The sequence below is a fragment of the Hylobates moloch genome, unplaced genomic scaffold, assembly GCF_009828535.3.
Source record: "Hylobates moloch isolate HMO894 unplaced genomic scaffold, HMol_V3 SCAFFOLD_18, whole genome shotgun sequence".
In the NCBI taxonomy this organism is placed as follows: domain Eukaryota; kingdom Metazoa; phylum Chordata; class Mammalia; order Primates; family Hylobatidae; genus Hylobates; species Hylobates moloch.
Window position 1 is genome coordinate 3,395,286 of NW_026652293.1, and position 26,669 is coordinate 3,421,954.

A 26,669-nucleotide genomic window follows, 5' to 3' on the forward strand; every position below is an offset into this window, starting at 1 on the left:
TTATTTGTTCATTGATTTATTTTTTCTTGAGGCCTGCTGTCTTTAATGAAACAAAATGTTTTCTGCTGACACTTCGAATTAATTTGAAAAAATAATAACCTTTCAGTCTTCTTGCGTGGTCCCAAGAATTAGAATGACTGAGGTTTGGGTGTCCTTCAGGTATCTTGCTTCCCTCCTTGGGTAGCATTTTGGCGATTGTACTTGGAGCTCTTGGGCTTGCCCACAGAGCAAGGCTGGGATCAGAGGATCCAGGGGCTGGAATTGACCTTGGGACCTTGTCTAGTCTTTTCCCAACACTGCGCCTGAAGTTGTCCAGGGCTGATGACATGTCCAGTGTCTTTGGCTGGACCCTTCTGTGTGCCCAGGCGCCACCATTCAGAGTAACTACAAGATTTTAGTGAATATGCATGAGGAGAGAAGCATTATCATTTTCATATTACAACTGCGGAGTAGGAAGAGGTTAAGCAAAACAATGGTCCTAGATAATCCACATATTAATTAATCAGCATCAAATACAGAGCTAAACACAGTAATCATTTATTAATTCCTGAGAACCATTAGGAATCATATAATAGTTTAAAAGAGATTCAGGATTACCACTTTCAAATATATCCAGACTCTTCCAAAATAGTTTAATGAATGAATAAACCTATTTGTTTTTATATAAATGGTATATTTGGAAGAGCTCAAAACTTTTGTATTACTTACATGTACACATATATTAGACACTTCCATATCATCATTTTTACTCCTTTTTTTCTTAGCAAGCCCTTTCTTTCCAAGTAAACTTCAGTCAAAATCCCTCTGGCTGGCCACAAATCCTGAATCACTGTTAGTCCATGAAGGTTTACTGCGTTCATTTAGGTGCTCACTCCTCCCTGAGGCTCATTCCCTCCTAAAACTCCTGAGCACCCTGGAACTATCGGCCCCGTGTCTGTCTCTCTCCTTTACCAAGACAGCTGCTGAGGCTGCTGCTGTGCAGGTCTACCTGCCCCTCTCTGGTCTCTGTCTTTTGCTTTAACACATAATGTGCCTACCCCAGGTAGTCAGTATCTGGCCCCCTCCTATCTCTTTGCCAAGCAGAGAAGCTATGAAGAAAGACAATCAACAAAATGGTCCTGTATTCTAGGAGCTTAAGCCTCATTGAGTTGATAACCTCAACTCAAGACATAAGGGCCATGCTATGTAATAAACAGGAGGCAGCACTAGGTCCAAGTGAACCTTTCACTCAATGACAACTTAATTTACGTACTTGAGATGTTGTAAATTCTCCTGTAATTAGATATATTATGGATTCAAATTTTAAGGCTCCTTTACCCCTCCCCACTCCAAAAAAAAAAAAAATCCAAATTCAAACAGAAGTCTTCTGAATTATCTACCACTTGGGAACTTTGGTAGCCTTTTCAGAGGAGTGAATAATCAAGTTATGTGAGTATATTTAGATTTTAAACATTTTCCTCAAACATATTCAAAATAATTCTACAATGGTTTGAATCAAACCATAACAATATCAACCACTAAACGTGAATCACTGAGCAGGAAGATGACTTGTGAGACTTGTATGGAGAGGGTGGACAAGGCTTCAGGACACCGTCCTCATGACTAGCCTTGATAACAGCCATCTGTGGATACACTATCCTGTGGTTTCTAAACTCTGCTTCTTTATTAAGAAACAACTAACTGTAAGGTAGAGCAACTACCATGTTATACTTCTCTGCAAATCTCAGAAACAAGCAACCTAATGGAGATCACCCTGCTGAAGCTCAAATCACAGGACTCCTTGGGTATAGATGCCTTAGAATGCTACAGGGCTGCTACCATCTTCTTGGACTAGGTAATTCAAAAGACAGCTGTGGCTTGGTCTCCTTCCTACAGAGGGGCTGAAGCGTGAAGCTCAAACCCTAGTGCTGCTTCTAGAGACACTGCAGGATGTGATGAAGGAGGTCACTTAAACATCAATGTCACTCAAACATCAATGTCACTCAAATATTTTAGAAATACTGCCCAGAAGACAGGCCTATCACTAATCAGGATTTCTGTGTCTCAATCAGTAAATGTCCACTACATTCTATTCTTGCTTAAGAGGAAAGAATGCAAAGGGCTCATGAGACTAGGTTCTAGACCAAAATGTCACCCTGTGTAGCTGGGCAAGACACATGACTGCCCTGGACCCCAGCTTCCTCAATAGGAAAATGATGGGTTGGGGTAGAAGATCTCAAAGACTCCAGATTAGAAGATTGTCTGGCTGTGAATTTTCTATGAGATCCAGCATCCAGTCCTGGAGTGAAGACATTCAACTGAAGATGAGCAGATCAAATCCCTTAGAGGCTGTCCTGGAGTGAGAGGTCAGGGTGAAGCACTATTTGCCTTGGAGGCCAGCAGCAAGGACTGGCCTGGGCCCAACAGCATTAGTCCATGGCGTAGGTCTGGGCCCAGGCAATGCCCACGTGGGAGTAGCAGTACAAGAATCCCAGGACAGAGAGGGTCACCCATGGCCAGCCTGCAGAGGGAGGACACAGATGGAAGAGCAGTTAGAAATGCTTGGGGCAGGACGTCCCACATGGGCAAACTGTCCCCTTTTGAAGAAGGCAACCTGAGAAATGACAAAGGCCTCCTGGAAAGTCTGCTGTAACAACAACTTCAGCAATTGAGTCCTACATTCCCATCAGAGTCAGCATAAAATGAGGAGTGCACTATTGCAAACACAAACCACGTTTAGAAATAGGGCAAGCTTTTAAAGAATCCATGTTTAGGGCCAGGCACCTGTAATCCCGGCATTTTGGAAGGCTGAGGTGGGAGGATCACTTGAGTCCAAGAGTTGGAGACAAGCTGGAAAACATAATGAAACCTCATCTCTACCATAAATAAATAAATAAATAGGCCAGCCATCCAGTTGTGGTGGCGTGTTTCTGTAGTCCTAGCTACTTGAGAGGCCAAGGAGGAAGGATCACTTGAGATCAGGAGTTTAGAGGTTACAGTGAGCTATGAATGCACCACTGCACTCCAGCTTGGGCCACAGAGTTAGACCCAGTATTGGTGTTAAAAAAAGAATCCATGTTTAAAGGACTAAAGCAGTTAGTAATTGAAAAAGGAAAAAAGTCCATGAGTCTGAGTGAGAAAAATTATAGTCTCATGTGGCACTGTAAACATGTAGGTCATGTTCCAAAATCTATACTTTTTAGATGAGTTGTTTGAAATCAGGGTACGTTTCCCCCTAGAATAATATTGTGTGATTCATGGACAAGACACAAAAATCACCATCATCATCACCGTTGTGTTTTTTTTTTTCTTAACTTGCAGTAAGTGTGAAATAGCACTAATAGGAGCTCTGAGCCCTGGGGCATTTAGGTTCCAGAAGCCCAAATATAGGGTCCTCTGTCCTTCGTGGTCAGCCTCCCCAGAGGTTTCAAGAATTCTAAGCGGTGGGGGGTGGGATAGAGACACGCAGACATGGCTTGTCCTTGGCAATGAGACAGGAAGGTGCCAGCAGCCAAAAGGGAAAGGGTGCCGGGCAAGATCAGGAGCGTCATTTGATTGGGGCATCACAACATTTCACAGAGAGCTTTATAAGTTTAAATTTTTGACATTTCTTTTGAATATGACTAGCTAGGAAGTAATTACCTTTGTCAATCCAATTGTGTGTGTTAAAAGTGACTGTGAAATGTAGGCATTTACAATGAACTACATTTTTTTCTTAAAGTCCATGAGTCCCATAGTAAATCTCAAAATGTAGATTGAGCATTATCCTGAATTTAGTGCCATTTGTAAGCACACAGAAGGGGGAGCCTAAATTAAATATTTGCTTTCAAAACTGAAAGCTTTTAGTGATTCCCTCTACAAATACTTGTCTTAGAATATCTGATGTTCTTTTCTTTTTCTTCTTTTTTTAAAATTAACAGCCCTTTCTGCTGAGTATTTGTTACTTAACAATCTTCATGTCTCCTGCATGTTTCACTTACTCAAACATTTATTGGGGGTTTTGGAGAGCCAGAGATGCTGGGGAAGATACAAGATGCCAAAATGGAAAGACCCAGTCCCATGTCAAAGGCACTCCCACTCCAACTTGGGAAAGACACGCACATACACCAGCGGGATTTATGATCCATGTGGTAAGCACTAGATGATGGAATGCACAGAGCACATTTAAACTGGGCCACGTGGGCTGAGCAAGAGTTTGTCAGATGGAAAGGGACAGGGACCAGCTACTAGAGGAAGACCACCTGATGTGTAACCTTACAGGCCATCCAAGGAATGGGGATCATGTGACGTGGCTGCTGCATAGGGAGGAGGCAGGCAGACAGTGGTAGGAATAGGAAGGAAGCTGCGGGAAGCCCCTGGGGGTGGTTACGGGTTCTCTTCTTGCTATGTCAACCATTAGCTGTCATGATTATTAATATGGCATAGGGAAGTCACTGTAGCATAGTGGTATATGTGCAGGCTCTTAAGTGGGATGAGTTCAAATTCTGGCTCTGCCACTTGCCAGCTGTTAATGAATCTCAAATGAAAAACTAGGGATACAGCAACTTACTGAATAGTGTCCTTACAAGGATGGAGTGAAATGATGTAAAGACTTGAACGGTACCTGGCATAGCATGGGAACTAAAAAAAGGTAATAACAATAATGGTGAGAGGGCACAGAAGTCTTTCTCCACCAAGATTAGAGTGACAACAGGGAAGTCAAGCCCTGGCCTTCCTTGCACCTTAGCCTGGCTTTCCACAGTGTTCTCCCAGGCCCTGCAGGCAAGAGAGGCAAGGGCAGCAGAGGACCCCTGGCAGCCTGGCTCCAGGACCAGCCCCACAGCTCCACCTCCTGCTAGGCAGCCAGTATGTGTCTTGTGGCTGCCATAACAACTTACCAAACTTAGTGGATTAAAACAACAGACATGTATTCTTAGTTCTGGAGGCCAGAAGTGTGAAATCAGGTGTCGGCAGGAACCCTTCCTTACCTCTTCCAGCTTCTGGTGGCTCCTAGGATCCCTTGGCTTATGGCAGCATCACTGCCTCCATTTTCACAGAGCCTTCTTCCCTCTGTCCTCTCCTCTTCTTATAAGGGCACCAATCATTGGATTTAAAGGCTACTCCAAACCCAGGAGGATTTCCTCTCAAAATGCCTGACAAGTTATATCCATAAAGAACCTATTCCCAAATGAAGTCACATTCTGAGGTGCCAGGTACACATGAATTTGCAGGGGAACACTAGCTCAGTACAGCCAGGTACTTTCCCAGAACTTCCAGATGGACCCATCCTGCTGGAAGCCCTCAGAGCTCTCATTACTGTGGCTCAGGCACAGATGCCAGGGGACCGGCCAACACCTGCTCCTCAGTGGGTTCAGGGAGCAGGATGAGGGGAGTGGGCTTTGGACACAGAAAGCACTCCTGGACTCCAGCTGTGTTTGGAGTGAGGCATCAGCAGTGTTTGGTAAACATGGAGCCCAGAGGCCAGCTGTGAAGATAGGCCAATGGGAATGTTTCATTTACACAATGCTAGGCCTGGGGCATTGCACAGCTCTGCTTGGCACCCGTGGCTATCAAGTGACACCCTGTGAAAGCTTCTGCCTTACACACAGGGCTGTAAGGAAGACAGTCCCCAAGACTGCCCAGAGGTGACGCATAGATATGTTTAGCACGGGCCATAGCTAGGTTCTGAAAATTCTCCCCATTCTTACTGTATATCATCATCCAGAGAGGTGGCTAGATAGCATTTAGGAGACTTACAATCCTGACTGTACTATGAGACCCTATTAGGGCCTCAGTTTCCCCATCTACACAATGAGAGCTCAGAATAATTTTTTAAAGGCATGCAAATAAAATAAGATCACAGATTTGGTAGTGCTTTTAAAACGTGTTTTAGAAATACAAAAGATTAATATAGGGCCACTTGATAATTCTGTTACATACCCACAGCTCACTGGACTTTTTAAAGCACACACGTTCCTACAGACAGTAGACCTGGCATGTACCAGACAGCTGTCAAGGGCTCCTTATCCTTTCCTGACCTCAGGAGTAAGATTTGTGATGACAGAATCATCATAAATGGTGATTCCAAATGAAGTCACATGCTGAGGTACCAGGTCCACATGAATTCCGGGAGGAATACCATTTATCCCAATGCAGTTAGGTACTGTCCCTGAGCTTCCAGATGGATCCATCCTCCCTGGAGGCCTTCAGAGCTCCCATCACTGTGGCTCAGACACACAGGCAAGGGGACAGGTCAACACCACACCTCCTCAGGGAGAGACAGATTCTACACGTCACCCTTCAGCACTACTCAGCCAACTACTTCGCAAGCACTTGCTATGTGCCTGGCCCTTTCCTAGCCGTTGACCTCTCTCTCGTTGGTGGCCTGTAGGCACGAGGTCTCTGACTGTGGGCCTGCTAAGCAAGCACTGATGTGGCCCAAGGGGGCAGGGGCAGGCTTGGGGCAGAGCCTCATCTTCATCAGCAGCTCAAATAACAGTGGAATGGTAAGGCTGGAAAGCAAAGGGGAGAAGCTGTCATTCTGGCAACATTCCGAGGGCTGCTATGGTGCACAGTCATGCAGGCTTGTTGGTCACTAACAAAAAATGTTGGTGTCAAAAAGGGTTCTGCCCTGACAAACTCTGACTTCCTCCCCCTGCAGTCCACTGTCCCTGACCCATGCACCCCTCCCCACTGGGTATTCTCCTTCCAGGCTCTCCCTTCTCCATCAGGAGTGAGACTCCCAACCCCCATTCCTTTCATGCCAACCCCATTCTTCCCACAAGGCATCCTCCCAACATACACACTCTCACATTCTCTGTCTCTCTCTCCATTAATGTGGCTCATACTGCCTGGTGGGCAGTATGCTATTGGTCAAAGGAAAAGATCCTTCTTAAGAGTGTACTTTAGGGCTGAAGCCCCCTACACACTCTGCACATTCAAGGCTGGGTCCCCAGAATCAATGTGTAATTTCCTGCTGGGCTTTTGATATCTGGATCTAACAAGATCTAAACAGGTGATCAGTTTTTAAAAAGATCACAGCTAGGCAGCATCAAAGATATATGAACAGGTTTCTAGAAAGTCAGACAACAGTTGCAAGAGATTGGATAATATAGTTAATGGGACAGATTATTTGACAGACATAGCTAAATGCAGATAACTAGGATGTATGGCACAATAGATTCAATTAAGAGGACCAACGTAGGTGGCATAGTAGGTGGAGTTAATAGGATGTAGGTGGTTGTATAATGACATTGTTAATAGGGTATCAGTGAGCTGTATAATAACTACAGCTAATGAGAAACAGGTAGGACACAGAGGGAAATGGCTGAAGCGAAGGCCAGCAGTAACTTGTAATAACCAAGTAATAACTTGGTTAATTAACTAAGTGATAACTTTACTTGGCGTTATTATGGCTGACCAATTCTCTGGGCAATTACATCAGTCTGAAAGGAATGGAAAGCCCGAGGTTTGATACTGACGGAAAAGAGCATCATCACACAGGGCCAAGTGAAGTCAAAGGGTATGTTTTCTGAAAAGAGAAAGGATAATCAGAATAAGAAACAGGTCCAGTAAAAAACCTTGTTTAAAAGGTAACGTGTGGCCGGGCGCGGTGGCTCACACCTGTAATCCCAGTACTTTGGGAAGCTGAGGCGGGTGGATCACGAGGTCAAGCATTTGAAACCAGCCTGGTCAACATAGTGAAACCGCTTCTTTACTAAAAATACAAAAAATAAGTGGGGTGTGGTGGCAGGCGCCTGTAATCCCAGCTACTGGGGACACTGAGACAGGAGAATCGCTTGAACCTGGGAGGAGGAGGTTGCAGTGAGCCGAGATTGCACCACTGCACTCCAGCCCGGGTGACAGTGTGAGACTCCATCTCAGAAAAATAAAAAAAAATAAATAAATAAAAATAAAAGGTAATATGAAATGGTACAGCCACTGTGGAAAACCGTATGGAGGCACCTCCAAAAATTAAACCGGGAATTACCACATACATATCTGTATTAGTCCATTCTCACACTGCTAATAAAGACATATGCAAGACTGGGTAATTTATGAAGAAACAGCGGTTTAATGGACTCACAGTTCCACATGGCTGGGGAGGCCTCATAATCATGGTAGAAGGCGAAGGAGGAGCAAAGGCATATCTTACATGGTGGCAGGCAAGAAAGCATGTGCAGGGGAACTGCCCTTTATAAAACCATCAGTTCTCATGAGATTTACTCACTATCCTGAGAACAGCACAGGAAAACCCACCCCCATGATTCAACTACCTCCCACCGGGTCCCTCCCATGACCATGGGGATTGAGGAGCTATAATTCAAAATGAGATTTGGGTGGGGACACAGCCAAACCATACCAATATCCAAAGGAAATGAAGCAGGAACTAGAAGAGGTATTTGTATGCCATGTTCATAGAATAATTCACAACGGCCAAAAGGCGGGAGCAACCCAAGTATCCATCAACAAATGAACGGATAAGCAGAATATGGTGTAAAAATACAAGAGATCATTTAGCCTTTAAAAGGAAGGAATTCTGACACATGCTACAACATGGATGAACCCTAAAGACATCATATTAAGTAAAATAAGCCGGACACAAAAGAATACTATATGGTTCAATTTCTACAAAATATGTAATCAAATTCACAGAGACACAAAGTAGAATGATGGTTGCCGGGGGCTCAAGGGAGAGGGGAAATGAGAAGGTAATGTTTAAGGGGTATAAAGTTTCAGTTTTGGAAGACGAAAAAAACTCGAGACGGATGGTGATGACTGCATAACAGTATGAATGTACTTAATGCCACCTAAAAATGGTTAAAATGGTAAATTTTATGTTTTGTGTAATTTACCACCACCACAACAAAACTATGCTGAGTGACGAAGCCCTTGGCAAAATAATACAGTCTATATAATTTATATAAAATGTACACTTATAGTTACAAAAAGCATATCGGGGGTTGCCTGGGGCTGGGCGGGGACAGGTTGTGCAGGGGCCCTAGGAATCTTTTGGGATGATGATGTTTTATATCTTGATTGTGAGAATGATTTCAAGGGTGTACAAAACTGGCAAAATTCAGCCAATTGTATACCTTGAATGATGCATTTACTATGTCTCAATGAAGTTGACATTTGAAAATTTTAAAGATAACATTGGGATGTTAGCAAATCAGACTTGCAGCATTAATCATAGATTAAGCATTGCGATGTCTTGGGCTTTTTATGCCTCAGGGTGTTCAGACAAAAGATGTGGGAAAACGTATTGATTGATTGATTGATTGATTGATTGATTGACGGAGTTTCATTCTTGTTGCCCAGGCTGGAGTGCAATGGCACGATCTCGGCTCACCGCAACCTCTGCCTCCCAGGTTCAAGTGATTCTCCTGCCTCAGCCTCCTGAGTAGCTGCATTTACAGGCATGCACCACCATGCCCAGCTAATTGTGTATTTTTAGTAGAGACAGAGTTTCTCCTTGTTGGTCAGGCTGGTCTCAAACTCCTGACCCCAGGTGATCTGCCTGCCTTGGCCTCCCAAAGTGGTGGGATTACAGGTGTGAGCTGCCGTGCCTGGCCCAGAATTCATTTTTAAAATGATGGTAGGCCAGGCACAGTGGCTCATGCCTATAATCCCAGCACTTTGGGAGGCTGAGGCGGTCAAATCACTTGAGGCCAGGAGTTCAAGACCAGCTTGGCCAACATGGCAAAACTTGGTCTCTACTAAAAATACAAAAATTAGCAGGGCATGGTGGCATGCACCTGTGATCACAGCTACTCGGGAGGCTGAGGGACGAGAATCACTTGAACCCAGGAGGCAAAGGTTGCAGCGAGCCAAAATTGTGCCACTGCACCTCTAGCCTGGGCAACAGAGTGAGCCTCTGTCTAAAAAAAAAAAGTAATAAAAATAAAAATAAAATAATGATGGACCTTTAGTCCTTCATCTTCCTAGGGGGAGGGGGACATGTCATGTGTAGGACTGAACACTGGGCTCCCCTAATCACACCTTCTTCCGCTGAGGCCTCTGGGGAGCAGGACTGGAAAAGCTTTCTTAACCACACAGATGCATTCAGCAGTGGGAAGGCTGTTGTTGCTGAACCAGCACAAATTCCTATCCCAAGGAAGAAATCAATCCATCCTAATGGGAGACGAGTTAATTGAGTTGCTGAATTTTATCTGAGCTATCAATTACCCTACCAGAGGCTCACTTGGCTGTCAGGCTGGGCAGCATTCCCGAGCCTGTGGCCGCCATCTTGTCTCTAACAGGGCTTTCTCAAAGACCACACCCTACTGGTACCCATTTTTAGAAGAAAATGGCTGATGGCCGGCACATGAACAAACTTCAGGGAAGCTTTCTTCCTAGCCACCCAGCACCATAGTCTCCATCTACATGCAAATGGTCTACAAAGAATATGCAATCTATTATACCATTTACAAAGAATAAACAATCTTAGTTAATTCTTATAACACTCTGAGGTAGAAATTACTATTCTCATTTTAAGAGGGAGAAACTGAGGCTCAGAAAGGTAAATAACTTGTCATAGAGCACCCAGCTAGCAGATTCTCAAACTTTGGTTTTGATTTCAATCCGACAGTGATATTCTCACACTTGATCTTAGCCAAAAGGCCGAGAAGCGATAACAGTGATATTCTTGCTTGAAGCCACATCGCCTCACAAAGACCCAGAGCCCACATCCCAAGCCCAGGGTGTCAGGTTGAGTCCTATGTGGAAAACAGTCTGAAAGATGTCTGTCCCTTAGTTTTTTGAATCTACCATTATCCACTATTTATCTAGCATTAATACCACCTTAACTTCCTCCCTCCTTCCACCAAGGCAAGTTTTCTAGCTAGAGGCTCCAGCACCTCACTGCCTGCTGTCCCTCTGGCTCATCCACTGTGCAGTCATCACCTTTCTGGTTCCCAGTTCTGAGGGTTGAACAGCGCTATTACTTACAGCTAAAATGGTAGATTCTTACTTTCTGGCCCCATAGAGCAATGTCCCCCAGTGACTCAAAACCATTCTACGAAAGGAAAGAGAGGAGATTCCCATTACTCCTAAGAACTACCAGGTTGTAAAGAAAACAAGATTCACCTCCCAAGACAAACTCTTCTTGGTCAAACGTAAGTCTGCAAATGTGAAGGGTATATTCGGTTGGAGCAAAAGTAATCGTAGTTTCTGTCATTACTTTCAATGGCAAAACCACAATTACTTTTGCACCAACCTAATACGATTCTTAAATGTCACCAACATATCCATCCATGTCCGTGGGGTGCACTGTGCACATGTAACAGTCCATACAGCCAACCTGGTTAAGACCAATGTGAGACTGATGAATTTCAACCTCCAGAGGGTTTGCTAATGGGCTGGCTCAGAGAAGGATATAGCCAATGGGGAAGTAGAATGAAGGGAAAGAGGTGACTCTGGGAGATGCTGCCAAAGAGGGATTTATAAGACTTGGTGACTGATGAATTTGGAGGCCTCTCTCACTGACCCTGAGCATAGCCTCAGCATGTGCCCTCAAGGATGACACTCAGCTGGTGTGCATCAGAGAGACTATACTTGACATTAAAAGAACGATACGCTACCCTAGAGTGAGGAAAAGCCATGGTCCTGGCCTCTCCCTCAGGACTTGTCTTCTGCTACAAAAAGAGGAGTCACATGTGGTTCTGCAGGGGCCCCAAGGGCCTGCTCCTGCACTTGGCCACCATCTCTTTGGATCCACTTGTCCATGCCTGTGCCCTGCCATTTGTTAAATATCCTGAATATCAGCCCCCAACTGTATGTACATATCTCTGCTTTGGTGGCATTTTCTATTTTGAGGCCACTGGAGGATGAGTGCTTCTTTCCTTAAAGAACTGCCTCATGCACCAGACCCTAGTCCTCGGGTGCTGACACCAGATCTGGAAACACACTGGTCCTGCCCTGGCACTCTCTGCACCATCCCATCAGCTTCACAGCCATCATTTCATTAATTATTCAGAATGACTTTATGCACTGCTGCCTTCATTCAATGAGCTGGCTCTGACAGCACTTAGTTTAACCATGTTCAGATCTGATAGGGGGAAATGATAAGGTGGCTTGGCAGCTGTATTTACATCTTATTTACTCTAGCAGTTGCAGTCTGTAGATACCGTGGAGTCATTCATCAAATGGCCCTAAGCCTGCAGACCTTCCTCCAGAGCTAAATTTAGAGTTTTAATCTTAATAAGCCTATAAGGCAGGAGCCTTCTCCCATCAGAGGGCTGGTTATCTTATCAAAAGATACACAGCAACAGCAAAGTTGCCCCAGGCTTCTGAGCCTATAAACCACTGGTTCTAACTCCACACACACAGGGAGATGGACAGAAGCTTTGAAGAACAGGCTTTTGCTACCTTAAGGTTCTAATAATAATTCCTTACCCTCACAGAGTTTACATACCTGGAACTCAAACCCCGGTGTTCAGGCCTCACAGTTTTTTCAAAAAATGGTCAGCTGTCACTTTCACATCCTCTCAGGAAAAAGGACTAGATGGTTGTCATCTGTTCGAAATTGAAGCAGAAAATCCCAGAACAGCAAGTCTGCATCAGAACCACCTGGAGGACAGGCTGAAACACAGACTGCAGGGCCCCACCCCCCAGTTTCTGATCCAGTAGATCTGGGGTAGGCCTGAGAATCTGCATTTCTAGCAAGTTCCCAGGTGATATGGATGCTGCTGGTCTGAGAACCACACTTTGGGAACTACTGCTGTAGGGGAATCTGCAGGGGGAAGGGCATTCTACTAAACTGCGTGCTCACGCGTGGAGCAGAGGAGACAGACATTTACTGAGCATTACATGTGCCTTGGCTGTGTACATCCCTCATTCTCACAACCACCTTATCAGACAGGTGTCACCAGCCCCATTTAGTAGATATGGAAACTAAGGCTCAGAGAAGTAGCTTTCCCAAGGTCTAAACGCTCACTGGACATTAGAACTCAGGGCTGTGTGACTCCACAGTACACTTGGCCATTGAAGCTCAGACAGCAGCAGCTTGCTTCAGGTCACATGGTGAATCCTGCTGGCCGGGATTCTTTTCCTTTAAATCCTTGGCCTCCAAATCTCATTTCATCCCCCTACTCCAGGTGCTCAAGGTAACGGGGAGGGAGAAGCTTCAGGATGGTGTTCTCAGACCTCAGCTAGCACTCACTCACGCGGTCCCCCCATCTCCTGGGGCCGCCCTTTCTCGTAACAACAAGTAGTGGGAGACAGAGAAAGCATAGATGAGCATGCTTATATCCTTTGTCTTGGTTAGTGCCTAATTTAGACTGTGAGCATTGAAGAGCATGTTCTCAGTGCCTGCATGACCCTCTATTAAAACTGTTAAAGCCACAATTATATGGCCCCTGCTAAGGGCTGAGCCTGCAAGGGGATTTGGCAAGGAGAGACAGAGGAAGGGGCAGCTGGGACCACCCTCAGGGAGCTTCCTCCATTCTGAGCAAGAGATCCTTGCTGGGAGCTGAGTGCACATTTTAACCAGCACAAACAGTTGTCTTTAATAAAGCACACTGTTCACAGTCAATTTCACATCCTGATGAGGCCAACTTCTACGACATTTTTCATACTTCCCTAACTCCCGATGCAAGCCCTGGAGGCAAGCACTTACTAAAGCACTCACTTCCATGAAGTAAAATCATTCCACCTGAAATGCAGGGAGTGGGGAGAACCAGCCACAGCCACTTTTTCTTATTCTGACAGCAAAAGCAGAAGGGGTGCTGAAAAAAAAATATTCTCTCCAGGGACAACTGGGTAGGGGACCTGCTTTCCAGAAACCTGTCCACTGCAGTGGTTGCTATACCCCCAAATCAGGCCCCTGGAGCCAGAGGCTGCACAGTCAGAACACACTTCCCCAGCTGTTTCTCTTCTTTAACCTGTGTTTTTATTCCAGCCTAATTAGGAGTGTTGTGCATTATTAACTCATGACCACACTATAAAACACAGTGGATGCTGCCTAGCAAATGAGCTTATGGAAGCCACTTTCCTGAAACAGGGATGGCACACTATGAATCAGGCTTCTTGTCAGACACCCCTGACAACTGCTCACCCACATCCATATTTATGAAGCACCTACTGTGTGCTTAGCATGCAGACAGGCAGCCTGGATTCTTGCCATAGGCACAGTCTGCGTCTTCATTTGAGGCCTTATGTGAAGGTGCCACCGAAGGCTGAGGGCAAACTCTGGGGCCACTATGCTCCTCCCCTACACCTTATGTTCAGCTCCACAGCTCTGGGATCCAATTGTGCAGATGACAAAAGGCTCAGTGACGACACAGATAACAGAGATAGGAGTTCCAAAAACTAGGTAGGCTGGAGGATGAGCTAACACTAATAAGTTAAAATTGAATAAGATAAAAACAGCTAAACTTAGCAGATTTTATTAATTTTTTAAATTCTTTTTTAAAATTATACTTTAATTTCTACGGTACCCGTGCACAACATGCAGGTTTTGTTACATATGTATACATGTGCCATGTTGGTTTGCTGCACCCATTAACTCGTCATTTAAATTAGGTATTTCTCCTAATGCTACCCTCCCCCTGCCACCCCCACCCGCCAACAGGCCCCTGTGTATGAGAACATGCGGCGTTTACGGTGATAGTTTGCTCAGAATGATGGTTTCCAGCTGCATCCATGTCCCTGCAAAGGACATGAGCTCATCCTTTTTATGGCTGCATAGTATTCCATGGTATACATGTGCCACGTTTTCTTAATCCAGTCTATCACTGATGGACATTTGGGTTGGTTCCAAGTCTTTGCTATTGTGAATAGTGCCACAATAAACATACGTGTGCATGTGTCTTTATAGCAGCATGATTTATAGTCCTCTGGGTATATACCCAGTAATGGGATGGCTGGGTCAAATGGTATTTCTAGTTCTAGATCCTTGAGGAATCACCCCACTGTCTTCCACAATGGTTGAACTAGTTTACAGTCCCACCAACAGTGTAAAAGTGTTCCTGTTTCTCCACATCCTCTCCAGCACCTGTTGTTTCCTGACTTTTCAGTGATCGTCATTCTAACTGGTGTGAGATAGTATCTCATTGTGGTTTTGACTTGCATTTCTCTGATGGCCAGTGATGATGAGCATTTTTTCATGTGTCTGTTGGCTGCATAAATGTCTTCTTTTGAGAAGCGTCTGTTCCTATCCTTTGCCCACTTTTTGATGGGGTTCTTTTTTTCTTTCTTATAAATTTGTTTGAGTTCTTTGTAGATTCTGGATATTAGCCCTTTGTCAGATGGGTAGATTGCAAAAATTTTCTTCCATTCTGTAGGTTGCCTGCACACTCCGATGGTAGTTTCTTTTGCTGTGCAGAAGCTCTTTAGTTTGATTAGATCCCATTTGCCTATTTTGGCTTTTGTTGCCATTGCTTTTGGTGTTTTAGACGTGAAGTCCTTGTCCATGCCTATATCCTGAATGGTATTGCCTAGGTTTTCTTCTAGGGTTTTTATGGTTTTGGGTCTAACATTTAAGTCTTTAATCCATCTTCAATTAATGTTTGTATAAGGTGTAAGGAAGGGATCCAGTTTCAGCTTTCTACATATGGCTAGCCAGTTTTCCCAGCACCATTTATTAAATAGGGAATCCTTACCCCATTTCTTGTTTTTGTCAGGTTTGTCAAACATCAGATGGTTATAGATGTGTGGTGTTATTTCTGAGGGCTCTGTTCTGTTCCATTGGTCTCTCTCTCTCTGTTTTGGTACCAGTACCATGCTGTTTTGGCTACTGTAGTCTTGTCTTATAGTTTGAAGTCAGGTAGCGTGACGCCTCCAGCTTTGTTCTTTTGGCTTAGGATTGACTTGGCAATGAGGACTCTTTTTTGGTTCCATCTGAACTTTAAAGTAGTTTTTTCCAATTCTGTGAAGAAAGTCATTGGTAGCTTGATGGGGATGGCACTGAATCTATAAATTACCTTGGGCAGTATGGCCATTTTCACAATATTGATTCTTCGTTCCCATGAGCATGGAATGTTCTTCCATTTGTTTGTGTCCCTTTTTATTTCGTTGAGCAGTGGTTTGTAGTTCTCCTTGAAAGGGTCCTTCGTATCCCTTGTAAGTTGGATTCCTAGGTATTTTATTCTCTTGAAGCAATTGTGAATGGGAGTTCACTCATGATTTGTCTCTCTGTTTGTCTGTTATTGGTGTATAAGAATGCTTGTGATTTTTGCACATTGATTTTGTATCCTGAGACTTTGCTGAAGTTGCCTATCAGCTTAAGGAGATTTTGGGCTGAGACGATGGGGTTTTCTAAATATACAATCATGTCATCTGCAAACAGGGACAATTTGACTTCCTCTTGTCCTAAGTGAATACCCTTTATTTCATTCTCCTGATCGCCCTGGCCAGAACTTCCAACACTATGTTGAATAGGAGTGGTGACAGAGGGCATTCCTGTCTTGTGCCAGTTTTCAAAGGAAATGCTTCCAGTTTTTGCCCATTCAGTATGATATTGGCTGTGGGTTTGTCATAGATAGCTCTTATTATTTTGAGATACGTTCCATCAATACCTAGTTTATTGAGAGTTTTTAGCATGAACTGCTGTTGAATTTTGTTGAAGTCCTTTTCTGCATCTATTGAGATAATCATGTGGTTTTTTGTCTTTGGTTCTGTTTATGAGATGGATTACATTTATTGATTTGCATATGTTGAACCAGCCTTGCATCCCAGGGATGAAGCCAACTTGATCGTGGTGGAGAAGCTTTTTGATGTGCTGCTGGATTTGGTTTGCCAGCATTTTATTGGGGATTTTCAAATCAATGTTCATCAGGGATATTGGTCTAAAATTCTCTTTTTTGTGTTGTGTCTCTTCCAGGCTTTGATATCAGGATGATGCTGGCCTCATAAAATGAGTTAGGGAGGATTCCCTCTTTTTCTATTGATTGGAATCATTTCAGAAGGAATGGTACCAGCTCCTCTTTGTACCTCTGGTGAATCTGTCTGGTCCTGGACTTTTTTTGGTTGGGAAGGCTGTTAATTATTGCCTCAATTTCAGAGCCGGTTATTGGTCTATTCAGAGATTCAACTTCTTCCTAGTTTAGTCTTGGGAGAGTGTATGTGTCAAGAATTTATTTCTTCTAGATTTTCTCGTTTATTTGCATAGAGGTGTTTATAGCATTCTCTGGTGGTAGTTCGTATTTCTGTGGAATCAGTGGTGATATCCCCTTTATCATTTGTTACTGTATCTATTTGATTCTTCTGTTTTCTTCTTTATTAGTCTTGCTAGTGGTCTATCAATTTTGTTGATCTTTTCAAAAAACCATCTCCTGGATTCATTGATGTTTTGAAGGGTTTTTTGTGTCTCTATCTCCTTCAGTTCTGCTCTGATCTTAGTTATTTCTTGCCTTCTGCTAGTTTTTGAATTTGTTTGCTCTTGCTTCTCTAGTTCTTTTAATTGTGATGTTAGGGTGTTGATTTTAGATCTTTCCTGCTTTCTCTTGTGGGCATTTAGTGCTATAAATTTCCCTCTATACACTGCTTTGAATGTGTCCCAGAGATTCTGGTACATTGTGTCTTTGTTCTCACTGATTTCAAAGAACATCTTTGTTTCTGCCTTCATTTCGTTATTTGCCCAGTAGTTATTCAGGAGCAGGTTGTTCAGTTTCCATGTAGTTGTGTGGTTTTGAGTGAGTTTCTTAATCCTGAGTTCTAATTTGATTGCACTGTGGTCTGAGAGACAGGTTGTTGTGATTTCTCTTCTTTTACATTTGCTGAGGAGTGCTTCGCTTCCAACTATGTGGTCAGTTTTGGAATAATTGCAGTGTGGTGCTGAGAAGAACGTATATTCTGTTGATTTGGGGTGGAGAGTTCTGTAGATGTCTATTAGGTCTGCTTGGTGCAGAACACCCCCACTGTCAATATTAGACAGATCAACGAGACAGAAGGTTAACAAGGATATCCAGGACTTGAACTCACGTTTTGTTTCTTAATCCAACTATACAAATATGGAGTGGCAGAAGTGAGGGAACATGATATGGAAGGAGTGGTTGATGGATGAACTTATATCTACCTGGGAACGATAAGACTCTGCAGAAGAGAAGACAGTTGCTGCAAATATATAAAAGTCTACTTTAGAAGAGTGATGTCAAGAGGTCTGAGCACCCTCAGGGGCAGGGCTGGGAGGAAAGAGGAGATGCCGGGAGGAAAAGGGACACTTGGGCTGTTGGACACCCAACGAAAGCTAGAGAGACTGAGCTTCCTTGGGCAGGGGCAGGACAGCGTGTGGGCTGGAACATAAGGGAGGAGATTCCTCCTTTGATGGGAGGTAGAACCCGGTCCGAGAGCCCATGAACTTGCCTTCTTTGTTCCTACATCCCTAGAACCAGGGCATGCATGGTAAAATGGTCAATGAATAAACAAAGACGAGACTGAAGAAACACAGGGTTGTTGACTTCGGAGTACCCATTCATAAGACTGCCAGATCCCTGCTTCAGGCCATTAAAAATAATAGTTGTGGCAAAACCTCTGATCAAGACCACAACCTCTATGTACATTTGGCCCTCGTTTTCCAAGCCTGTGCAACATAAAGTCAATTGACGGAAGTGCCCACAGTCTAGGCATCCTCTACACTTGTGGAAGTGCCTGGGAGAAGAGGCACCTGGCTCGCACTGGCCCTAAACACCTGGACTTACCAAGGGAGGGAAGGGCAGGAATGCACTCCACACACCCACTCTCCAAATGAAAATGCCATAAAGAGCTGAAAGGGAATTTCACCAAATGAAAATGCCATAAAGAGCTGAAAGGGAAAGGAAAGAGAGCGATGCCTAAACTACATGAACATCTCAAAGCTGATGTCAGCAAATGCTTCTGACATGTTCTTTTCCTAGAGCAGTTGTTGGATAAAGAATTCTAAATTACTTGACTTGAATTTCTGAGCAAAGAACAGAATGATAAAGCCAAGTTCCCGGGGGCAGCAGCCATGGCCACTGCAGCTCTTCCCAGAGCTCTCAGAAGTGATGATGAGCTGGGATTGCCGGCCACTGCTCTGGAAGGGGAAGGAAATGTTCCTGCCTGTCAAAGATGCCTTTGTTCTCACCTCCATGCTCCCACTGTGTCTGCAAAAGTCTATTTTGCTCATCAACACACTGAAGTTTGGGACTGGTTGAAAGCTGGAGGTATTGTGGAGCAAGAGTTTTTCTGTGCATAATCTTCCAGCAGCTGCTGCTCTTCATCCAGGAGTGGACTAGGTTGTCTAGAGGCATCCCCACTGTCTCCCCTGCTCCTCCTGCCTAAGAGCAGGCAGGGCTGTGCCTGTGATGCAGTAGGTGGCTGTGGAGCCACTTCTCGTGAAGGATCCTGAGGCCATAGATTTGGTCTCACTAGTGCTCATTTTAACCACCTGAGCTGCCTTCTTGAAAAGGAACTTGACAGGAGCACAGAACAGTTCTGAGATTAGTTCGGAAAAAAACGTGGCTCCAACATTTACAAATGATATTTGGAAAAGGCATCTCATCTCCTAGGTCCTGTACAAGGAGGGGTGTGGGGAACACAGGTAGAGGCATCCAAGCTCAGAGATGCTACAGTGGTGGCGCTGTCCACATCTCCCCCTGCAGCCAGCCCCTGGAGGGGAAGCAGTTTGCCATGCCTTGGGAGCACAGGGCGTTTAGGGGGTCCTGGGCACCAGGAAGAGGCAGCACAGGGAGAGGCCCACTGGGATGTCAGGGAGTCTGGGGGCCCTTTCTGCTAAAGAAGCATGAGAGCTGCCTGGGGATGGGGCAAGGGCTCTTATATCACTGTTCAGGGGAGAGAAAAGGAATACAGAAGACCCCACATCTCTACCCTTCCTCCCTCAAACCCACGTGGAAACCCTGGCGACCAAGGGTTCTCTGCTGGCAGTGAGCAGAGAGGCACTGGGCTGTCTCATGCTATAGCTGCTCTTCCTGGAGTGACTCACTTCCCCTGCAGGAGTGTAAGGCTATGGAGCCACTGGGGAGCAGGGGATGAGCACGGCTGCCTGGCCCTGGAGAGGAGCCATGGTCACTGCTGCTGTCTTCTCAGGCCACATGGGAAACAAGGGGCTCAAAGGGCAGGGGGATGGGGGGGGTATGTGTGCTCAGCCTGAGGGTAAGAGAAAGCACATGCATGACTGTGGACTCCAGCTAGGCTGACCAGCTCCAGGTGCCATGCCGTACAAGTGACACTGTCACACAGAAGCCACTTCCTCTATGTAGGTCTAGAAGGGCTCTTCTATGGGAGGTCTAGAAGGGCTCCACATGGGGACATGAAGATAAATAAAAGTGTAGCCTAGAAAAAGACCATGAGGTCACCTGGAAAGGGAAATGGACTTAGTCTATGTCACTCCAGAAGACAGAACCAAGACCAACGGATGGAAGTGACAGGAGATGGATTTTGGCTACTGTCAAAAGGAACACATAACATTTAGAGCCTCCGAACAGAAAGTGGGCATCTTTGGAATCACTCAGCATCTGGGCAGTTTGAGAAGCTGTTAGGAAGGCATCCATTGCAGATATCTGCCTCTGAGAGAAGGCGGGACCAGATGACCCCTACAAAGGTCCCTTCTAATTCTAAGAGGTTACAGTCCTATAAAATATAGGTCTTCAAATCATCCTTCCCTCCCCCCCAGAAAGTCAGTCCAAGGAATAAACTAAAAGACCACTGCAGAAGCAGGCAGAGGAGGGGCATTTGTCTGTAACTGGAGCAGAAGGCAGTGTTCTAGCAAGCTGTAGAAACGTCAGGGGAAGTGGCAAATTTTTTAATGACGTGCTCATAAGGATATTTACCTGACGTATAAAGTGACTCAGATACATTTTTTCCACTGCGGTTACAGAGAAAGATGTTTTTTGTGCCTTACAGACCCTGCTCTGAAGGAACCGCTGTTCCTACAATCAATGGCAGGTCTGCCTGGGACAACAGGCAAGTCCTGGTGGGTGCTCCAAGCCCAGGCTGGGATGGGTATCCCCTGCACCCCCAGGAAGAGTCCCTCTCGCAGCGGCCCTGCTCACTGGGTTGCCTAAATTTCCTACACTTTGCAGGAGCTCACAGGGAAGCATTTTCTCTTCACTGGCTGATCTGCTCAGAATCAAACACCAGTAACCAACTGTCTACAGGGTCAGAGGAGACAGGACAGGGCGCCATTGGCGTGGATCAGAAGAGAAGCCAGTCAAGACAGCCAGGAGCTCAGTGATTGCGACAGTCACTAATGAGGCATTAGCACCTTCCCTGCCTCCTCCATGCTTTCTGTTCAGGCAGCTGGAGTGGCAGGGAGGCTGGGATCCTTTGGGAAACTTTTCCCAGCTATTTATTCTCTTCCTGGTAATCTTTCCATGGGGTTAATTGTTGGCCTCCAGGGAAGGGGCCTCAGCTGCCGCAGCTTCTGGCTGGTGATGTTTGTGACCTCAGAGCACAGTATTTACATGACGGAGTCCTTGTAGAGTTTCCAGATGCTTCTTTGGTTTTGGGTCAGTTCGGGACGTGGAACCAGCCTCCTTCAATGGGCTTTCTCTGATTCCTCTAAAGTGATGGGGTAGTGTCTACAAGGGTCAGCCCTATGGCTTGGATCTGGACTTCTTCCCATCTGTGTCCCAAAAACTGGAGCTTGAGGTGATGTCCAAAGAAGGAACTGTGACAGTCCCCTCCCTGTGCCCCTGGCACTTCTCTGACGTCACCCTTGGGAGGAGTACTGACCCAGGCTGTTGGAACCCTTCCCATTGCAGAGCCTCCCACCTCCTTCCTAGGGCCTGCCGTGTACTCATTCCATGGGGAGGATGTGGCTCTGTTCTTGCCGTTTGGTTGGGAACAATCTGATCTGAAGATAAACTAACCATCATGCGACTCTCGTCATTAAACACTTATTGAACTCCTACTATATACAGAGCAGTAGGCTAAGTGCTGGGATACCAGCAATTAAAAGGCTGCGTTTCAGCTGGGGTAGGGAGAAAAGAATCTAATGTAAAACAATAAATCAGAACCCCAGGGTGTTTCCTGATGTTAATGAATGATTCGCTCAACATTTATTATGCCTTTTCTGTGTGCTGGGCACTATGCCAAGAGCCAGGGCACGTGGGATGAGAGAACTGGCTTCTGCCCTTGGAGAGCTACAGTTTAGTGGAGGGAGGGACCCAGGCATTCATGGTGTGGGTTCTAGAACACTGAGAGCCGGTGGAGAGGACACAGGAACAGACAGGGCTAAGGACATGTGGAAATGGGGACTGCCTTGATTCTATTGGTCACCAGTGCATGAATGGGAAAGGCCAACCATGGCTCACTATTATTCCACTGTCACACTATTCTGCCGTCACACTATTCCCGTCACACTATTCCACTGTTACACTATTCCCGTCACACTATTCCCGTCACACTATTCCACCGTCACACTATTCCCGTCACACTACTCCACTGTCCCGTCACACTATTCCCGTCACACTATTCTGCCGTCACACTATTCCCATCACACTATTCTGCTGTCACACTATTCCCCGTCACACTATTCCCCATCACACTATTCCCCTTCACACTATTCCTGTCACACTTCCCATCACACTATTCTGCTGTCACACTATTCCGCTGTCACACTATTCCCGTCACACTATTCCACTGTCACACTATTCCGCTGTCACACTATTCCACCATCACACTATTCCCGTCACACTATTCCGCTGTCACACTATTCCCGTCACACTATTCCCCATCACACTATTCTGCCATCACACTATTCTGCTGTCACACTATTCCCCATCACACTATTCCCCGTCACACTATTCCTGTCACACTTCCCATCACACTATTCTGCTGTCACATTATTCCACTGTCACACTATTCCCATCACACTATTCCACTGTCACACTATTCCCATCACACTATTCCCATCACACTATTCCACTGTCACACTATTCCCGTCACACTATTCTGCTTTCACGCTATTCGTGTCACGCTATTTCGCTGTCACGCTATTCCCGTCACGCTATTCCCGTCACGCTATTCCCGTCACACTATTCTGCTGTCACACTATTCCCGTCACACTATTCCCCATCACACTATTCCCGTCACACTATTACCATCACACTATTCTGCTGTCACACTATTCCCGTCACACTATTCTGCTGTCACACTATTCTGGTGTCACACTATTCCAGTGTCACACTATTCCAGTGTCACACTATTCCGCTGTCACACTATTCCGCTGCCACACTATTCCACTGCCACACTATTTCGCTGTCACACTATTCCTATCACACTATTCCACTGTCACACTATTCCACTGTCACACTATTCCCATCACACTACTCCCCTGTCACACTATTCCCGGTCACACTATTCCACTGTCACACTATTCCCCTGTCACACTATTCCACTGTCACACTATTCCCGTCACACTATTCCACTGTCACACTATTCCCATCACACTATTCCCCTGTCACACTATTCCACTGTCACACTATTCTGCTGTCACACTATTCCCTTCACACTATTCCACTGTCAGAGGCACACCTTCTGGTGGTTTCCATCCTCCATGAAGACCCTCCCTCAACAAGCAGAAGGCCTGCCCTCCAGCTCCTGCCCCAGCACCTCAGCTGCTCTGGCCTCCAGCATGACTTAGATTTTTTTCAAAAAATTTAATCTCTTTCTTTTTGACCAGATAATGCACAATATAAAATACAAAATGTACCAAAGGGTAGGCAGGGAAAAGGAAATCTCCCCTCACTCCTCTAATCCCTCAGTTCCTCTCCCTGTAGGCATCTCCTGTTCCCATTTCTTTGTTTATCCTCCCACAAATATTGTATGTACACAGAAACATACACATTAAATGCTATTTAACTTTTTTTTTTTTTCTTTTGAGACAGGGTGTCGCTCTGTCACCCAGGCTGGAGTGCAGTGGTGCGATGTCAGCTCACTACAGCCTCAACTTCTTAGGCTCAAGCAATTCTCCCACCTCAGCACCCCCCTCCCCCAAGTAGCTGGGACCACAGGGATGCGCCATCACACCCAGATAATTTTTGTATTTTTTTTAAGAGAAAGGGTTTCATCATGTTGCCAAGGCTGGTCTCAAACTCCTGGGCTCAAGTTATCTGCTGACCTCAGCCTCCCAAAGTGCTGGGATTACAGGCGTGAGCCACTGCACCCAGCTGGTAGTTGACTTTTCATTCTAAAATATGTATTGTTTTTGAACCTAAGTACTACATACACTGTTCCTTCCTATTTTTTAAGGTTCTATATCTTGGGAATTGTCCCACGTATGTATGTATAAGGCTGTTTTGATCTTTCTAATGGCTTAGAAGAATTCTGCAGAATGGATATGCCATAAGTGATTCACCTGGTGGCCTCCGGTGGACATTTATGTCCATTCCAATCTTTTGCTATTACAATGGATATCCTTGTATATTTCATTTCACATGTGTGAAATTATGTCTGGATGTCAAAGTCCTAGAAGTGGAACTGCCAGGTCACTTTTGAGAGATACTGCCAAACTGCTCTCTCTAGAGGAGCTGGCACTTTACACTTCTACAGGAATCTATGAGGTGAAACTTTTTGATCTTTGCCAACCTGGTGTAGTACCTTGTCCTACTTTCAATTTGCATTTCTCTTTTGCAGAGTGAGGTTGAGTGTCTTCTCATTTGCTTCAGAGACATTTGCATTTCCTTTTTCTGAGAACTCTCTGCACCCTTTCCCCATTCTTCTAACAGGCTGGTGCCTTTTTCTTATGGATCTACAGGAGTGAGGCTGTTAATACTGCACCAGCCTGAAGGGTGTTCTGCAGCCCCCTTGGAGGGCACAGGCAAGGGCACTGAGTTGCGGGGGAGCCTCCATAGGCAGGGCCAGGCCTGGGACTGCCGCTTGGCTGGGAGCAGTTTACAATGGCCAGGCACCTTGATATCTCCAGGTGCTCACACGCTGGGCTCTGTGCTCAAAGAACAGAGTGGGCCCTGGGTTCTGCCCTCTGTAGCAGCTCAAATTTTACTGTTTCTGAATCTTTATTAAGTGAGGAAATCAAAGCCAACTTCCTTACTACTGGCATCATAATCTCTGCAAGGGGTTCATCGTGAGCCACCATCTGCAGGAAAGGCTGTATGCTACTTCTGTTTTCACTCTTAAGACCTTCGGCTGGAGAGCTAGAGATAAGAATTTGTTTTGATTCCTCCATTCTTTCTTTCTTTCCTTCCTTTATTCCTGTCTCTACTCCCTGCTCTCTCTCTTCCAATCCCCTCTATTCCATCTATCCATCCCATCCACCCTCCCATTTAATACTACTTGGGGTGGGCAAGGCTTTTCTCATTAAGACTTCTCTGTTGGAAATGTCATGATTGAGTGGCTGATGTGTATCCAGCATCTATTCCAATTACTTCCTCCAGCTCTTGACAGCTAGGCTTTCCTTCAGTTCAGAGTCAGTCAGGATGGATGACGTATTAGCCTCAGCCATGCCATTTCTGGGCCTCTCAAGGTCAGGACTCAGGGCTCCTGTGGGCCCCCCACCTCCAGCTCCATTAGCCCCTTTCCTGGGTTGCCCTTACTGACAACCAAGCCCTGGCCTACAGGCCAACAGGGCTGCTTTACTTACTGGGATGCTCAGGTTTTCCATGATCCTCTCTGGGATGGTCTAGGCCCTATGACTATGCTTGTTTTGCATCTCAATTCTAAGCAATTCCTATTGCAATGTAGCAGGAGAAGAGGACAACTGAACTTCCTTCCTGCTTCCAGTTCTTGTCAATGTCCCTCCAGCCCTAGAAGGCAGCAATGGATCCAGCCTCCAGCTTCTACTGACACTCTCAACCTCAGCAGCACTCACCTCCCTTGGGGTCTGAGAGCTGGCTGCGCAGTCCTCCTGCTCTGAGGTTCAATCATAAGCCACAGGGTACCCTTCAGAGGCCTAAGCACAGCTGCCAGGGACCTCTTCTCTGAGATCCTAGATTCTAGTGATGCACTTCTTCCCTTGTGTTTCCCAACCCTAGGGACAGTAACTGCTTTCTACAGTTACTTATATCTGGGATGCCTCAGTGTCCCTTTTTGCTCTTTCAGCTTTCTAATACTTGTGTAATTCCCCATATTAAATCCCTGCTGCTTAAATACCTAGTATAGTCTCTGTGTTCCAGACTGGATCTTGACAGATATATCATCTAACTCCCAATTGTAGACCAGAGGCTGATCAGGGCCCCTGTGGAGAGGCAATAAATTCTGCTGAGTCTGGAGAGATGAGTAGGGGCATTTGCCATGCACAGAATACCGACTCAGAACTTTGGGGGTTTCAGCCTTTATGGAGATTCAACTAGAGGAATTCTTATCAAGTGTTCTTTTTCTCCTGTGATCAGTGTCACAATTACTCTAGGCTCCATTCTGAGCTGGTTCCTCTCTCCCCCTAGGGATGAGATTGTGTGGCTCCTGGCAATTATCTACAGCTTTCCAATATATTTAATCAGTGAAATTTCATATAGCTGATGAGTCTTCTCTTTCCCTTTCTAAATTTATAATATGAGAATATGTTAAAAATTATATTTGCCCCTCATGGACAAACTAAGGAAGGAGTATGCCATGAAGCAAATAAATTCATAAATGATAGGCCTGCCTCAGGCCCATGTGCTTCTAGCTCAGTCCCAAATATCACCCCCACAACACATTATAAGCAAAGAAGGGCTCCAAAGCTTGTCTTGCCTAAACTAGTAGCTATGCAGGGATATCCAGCTGACCTAGAAAGAGATTAAATATACCTTCTATCCAAGAGCTTCCAAATGCTCTGATTAAGAGCTTGAGTTGGA

The 26,669-nt window shown here is 45.3% G+C and overlaps 1 protein-coding gene across 4 annotated transcripts in view; it reads right to left on the bottom strand.

The window, feature by feature from the left end:
- HHAT (hedgehog acyltransferase) overlaps window positions 1-26,669 on the bottom strand; it is a 352,332-nt gene continuing 325,663 nt past the window's right edge. For 2 of the 4 annotated variants that reach the window (XM_032136964.2, XM_058430849.1), the window contains one exon: window positions 261-2,500. In XM_032136964.2, the coding sequence (XP_031992855.1) occupies window positions 2,409-2,500 (92 nt within the window). In that variant the 3' untranslated portion in view covers window positions 261-2,408. Of the gene's footprint in view, window positions 2,501-12,385; window positions 12,475-26,669 lie in introns of those variants that run through there. The other 2 variants (XM_058430847.1, XM_058430848.1) reach the window with 2 other exon arrangements.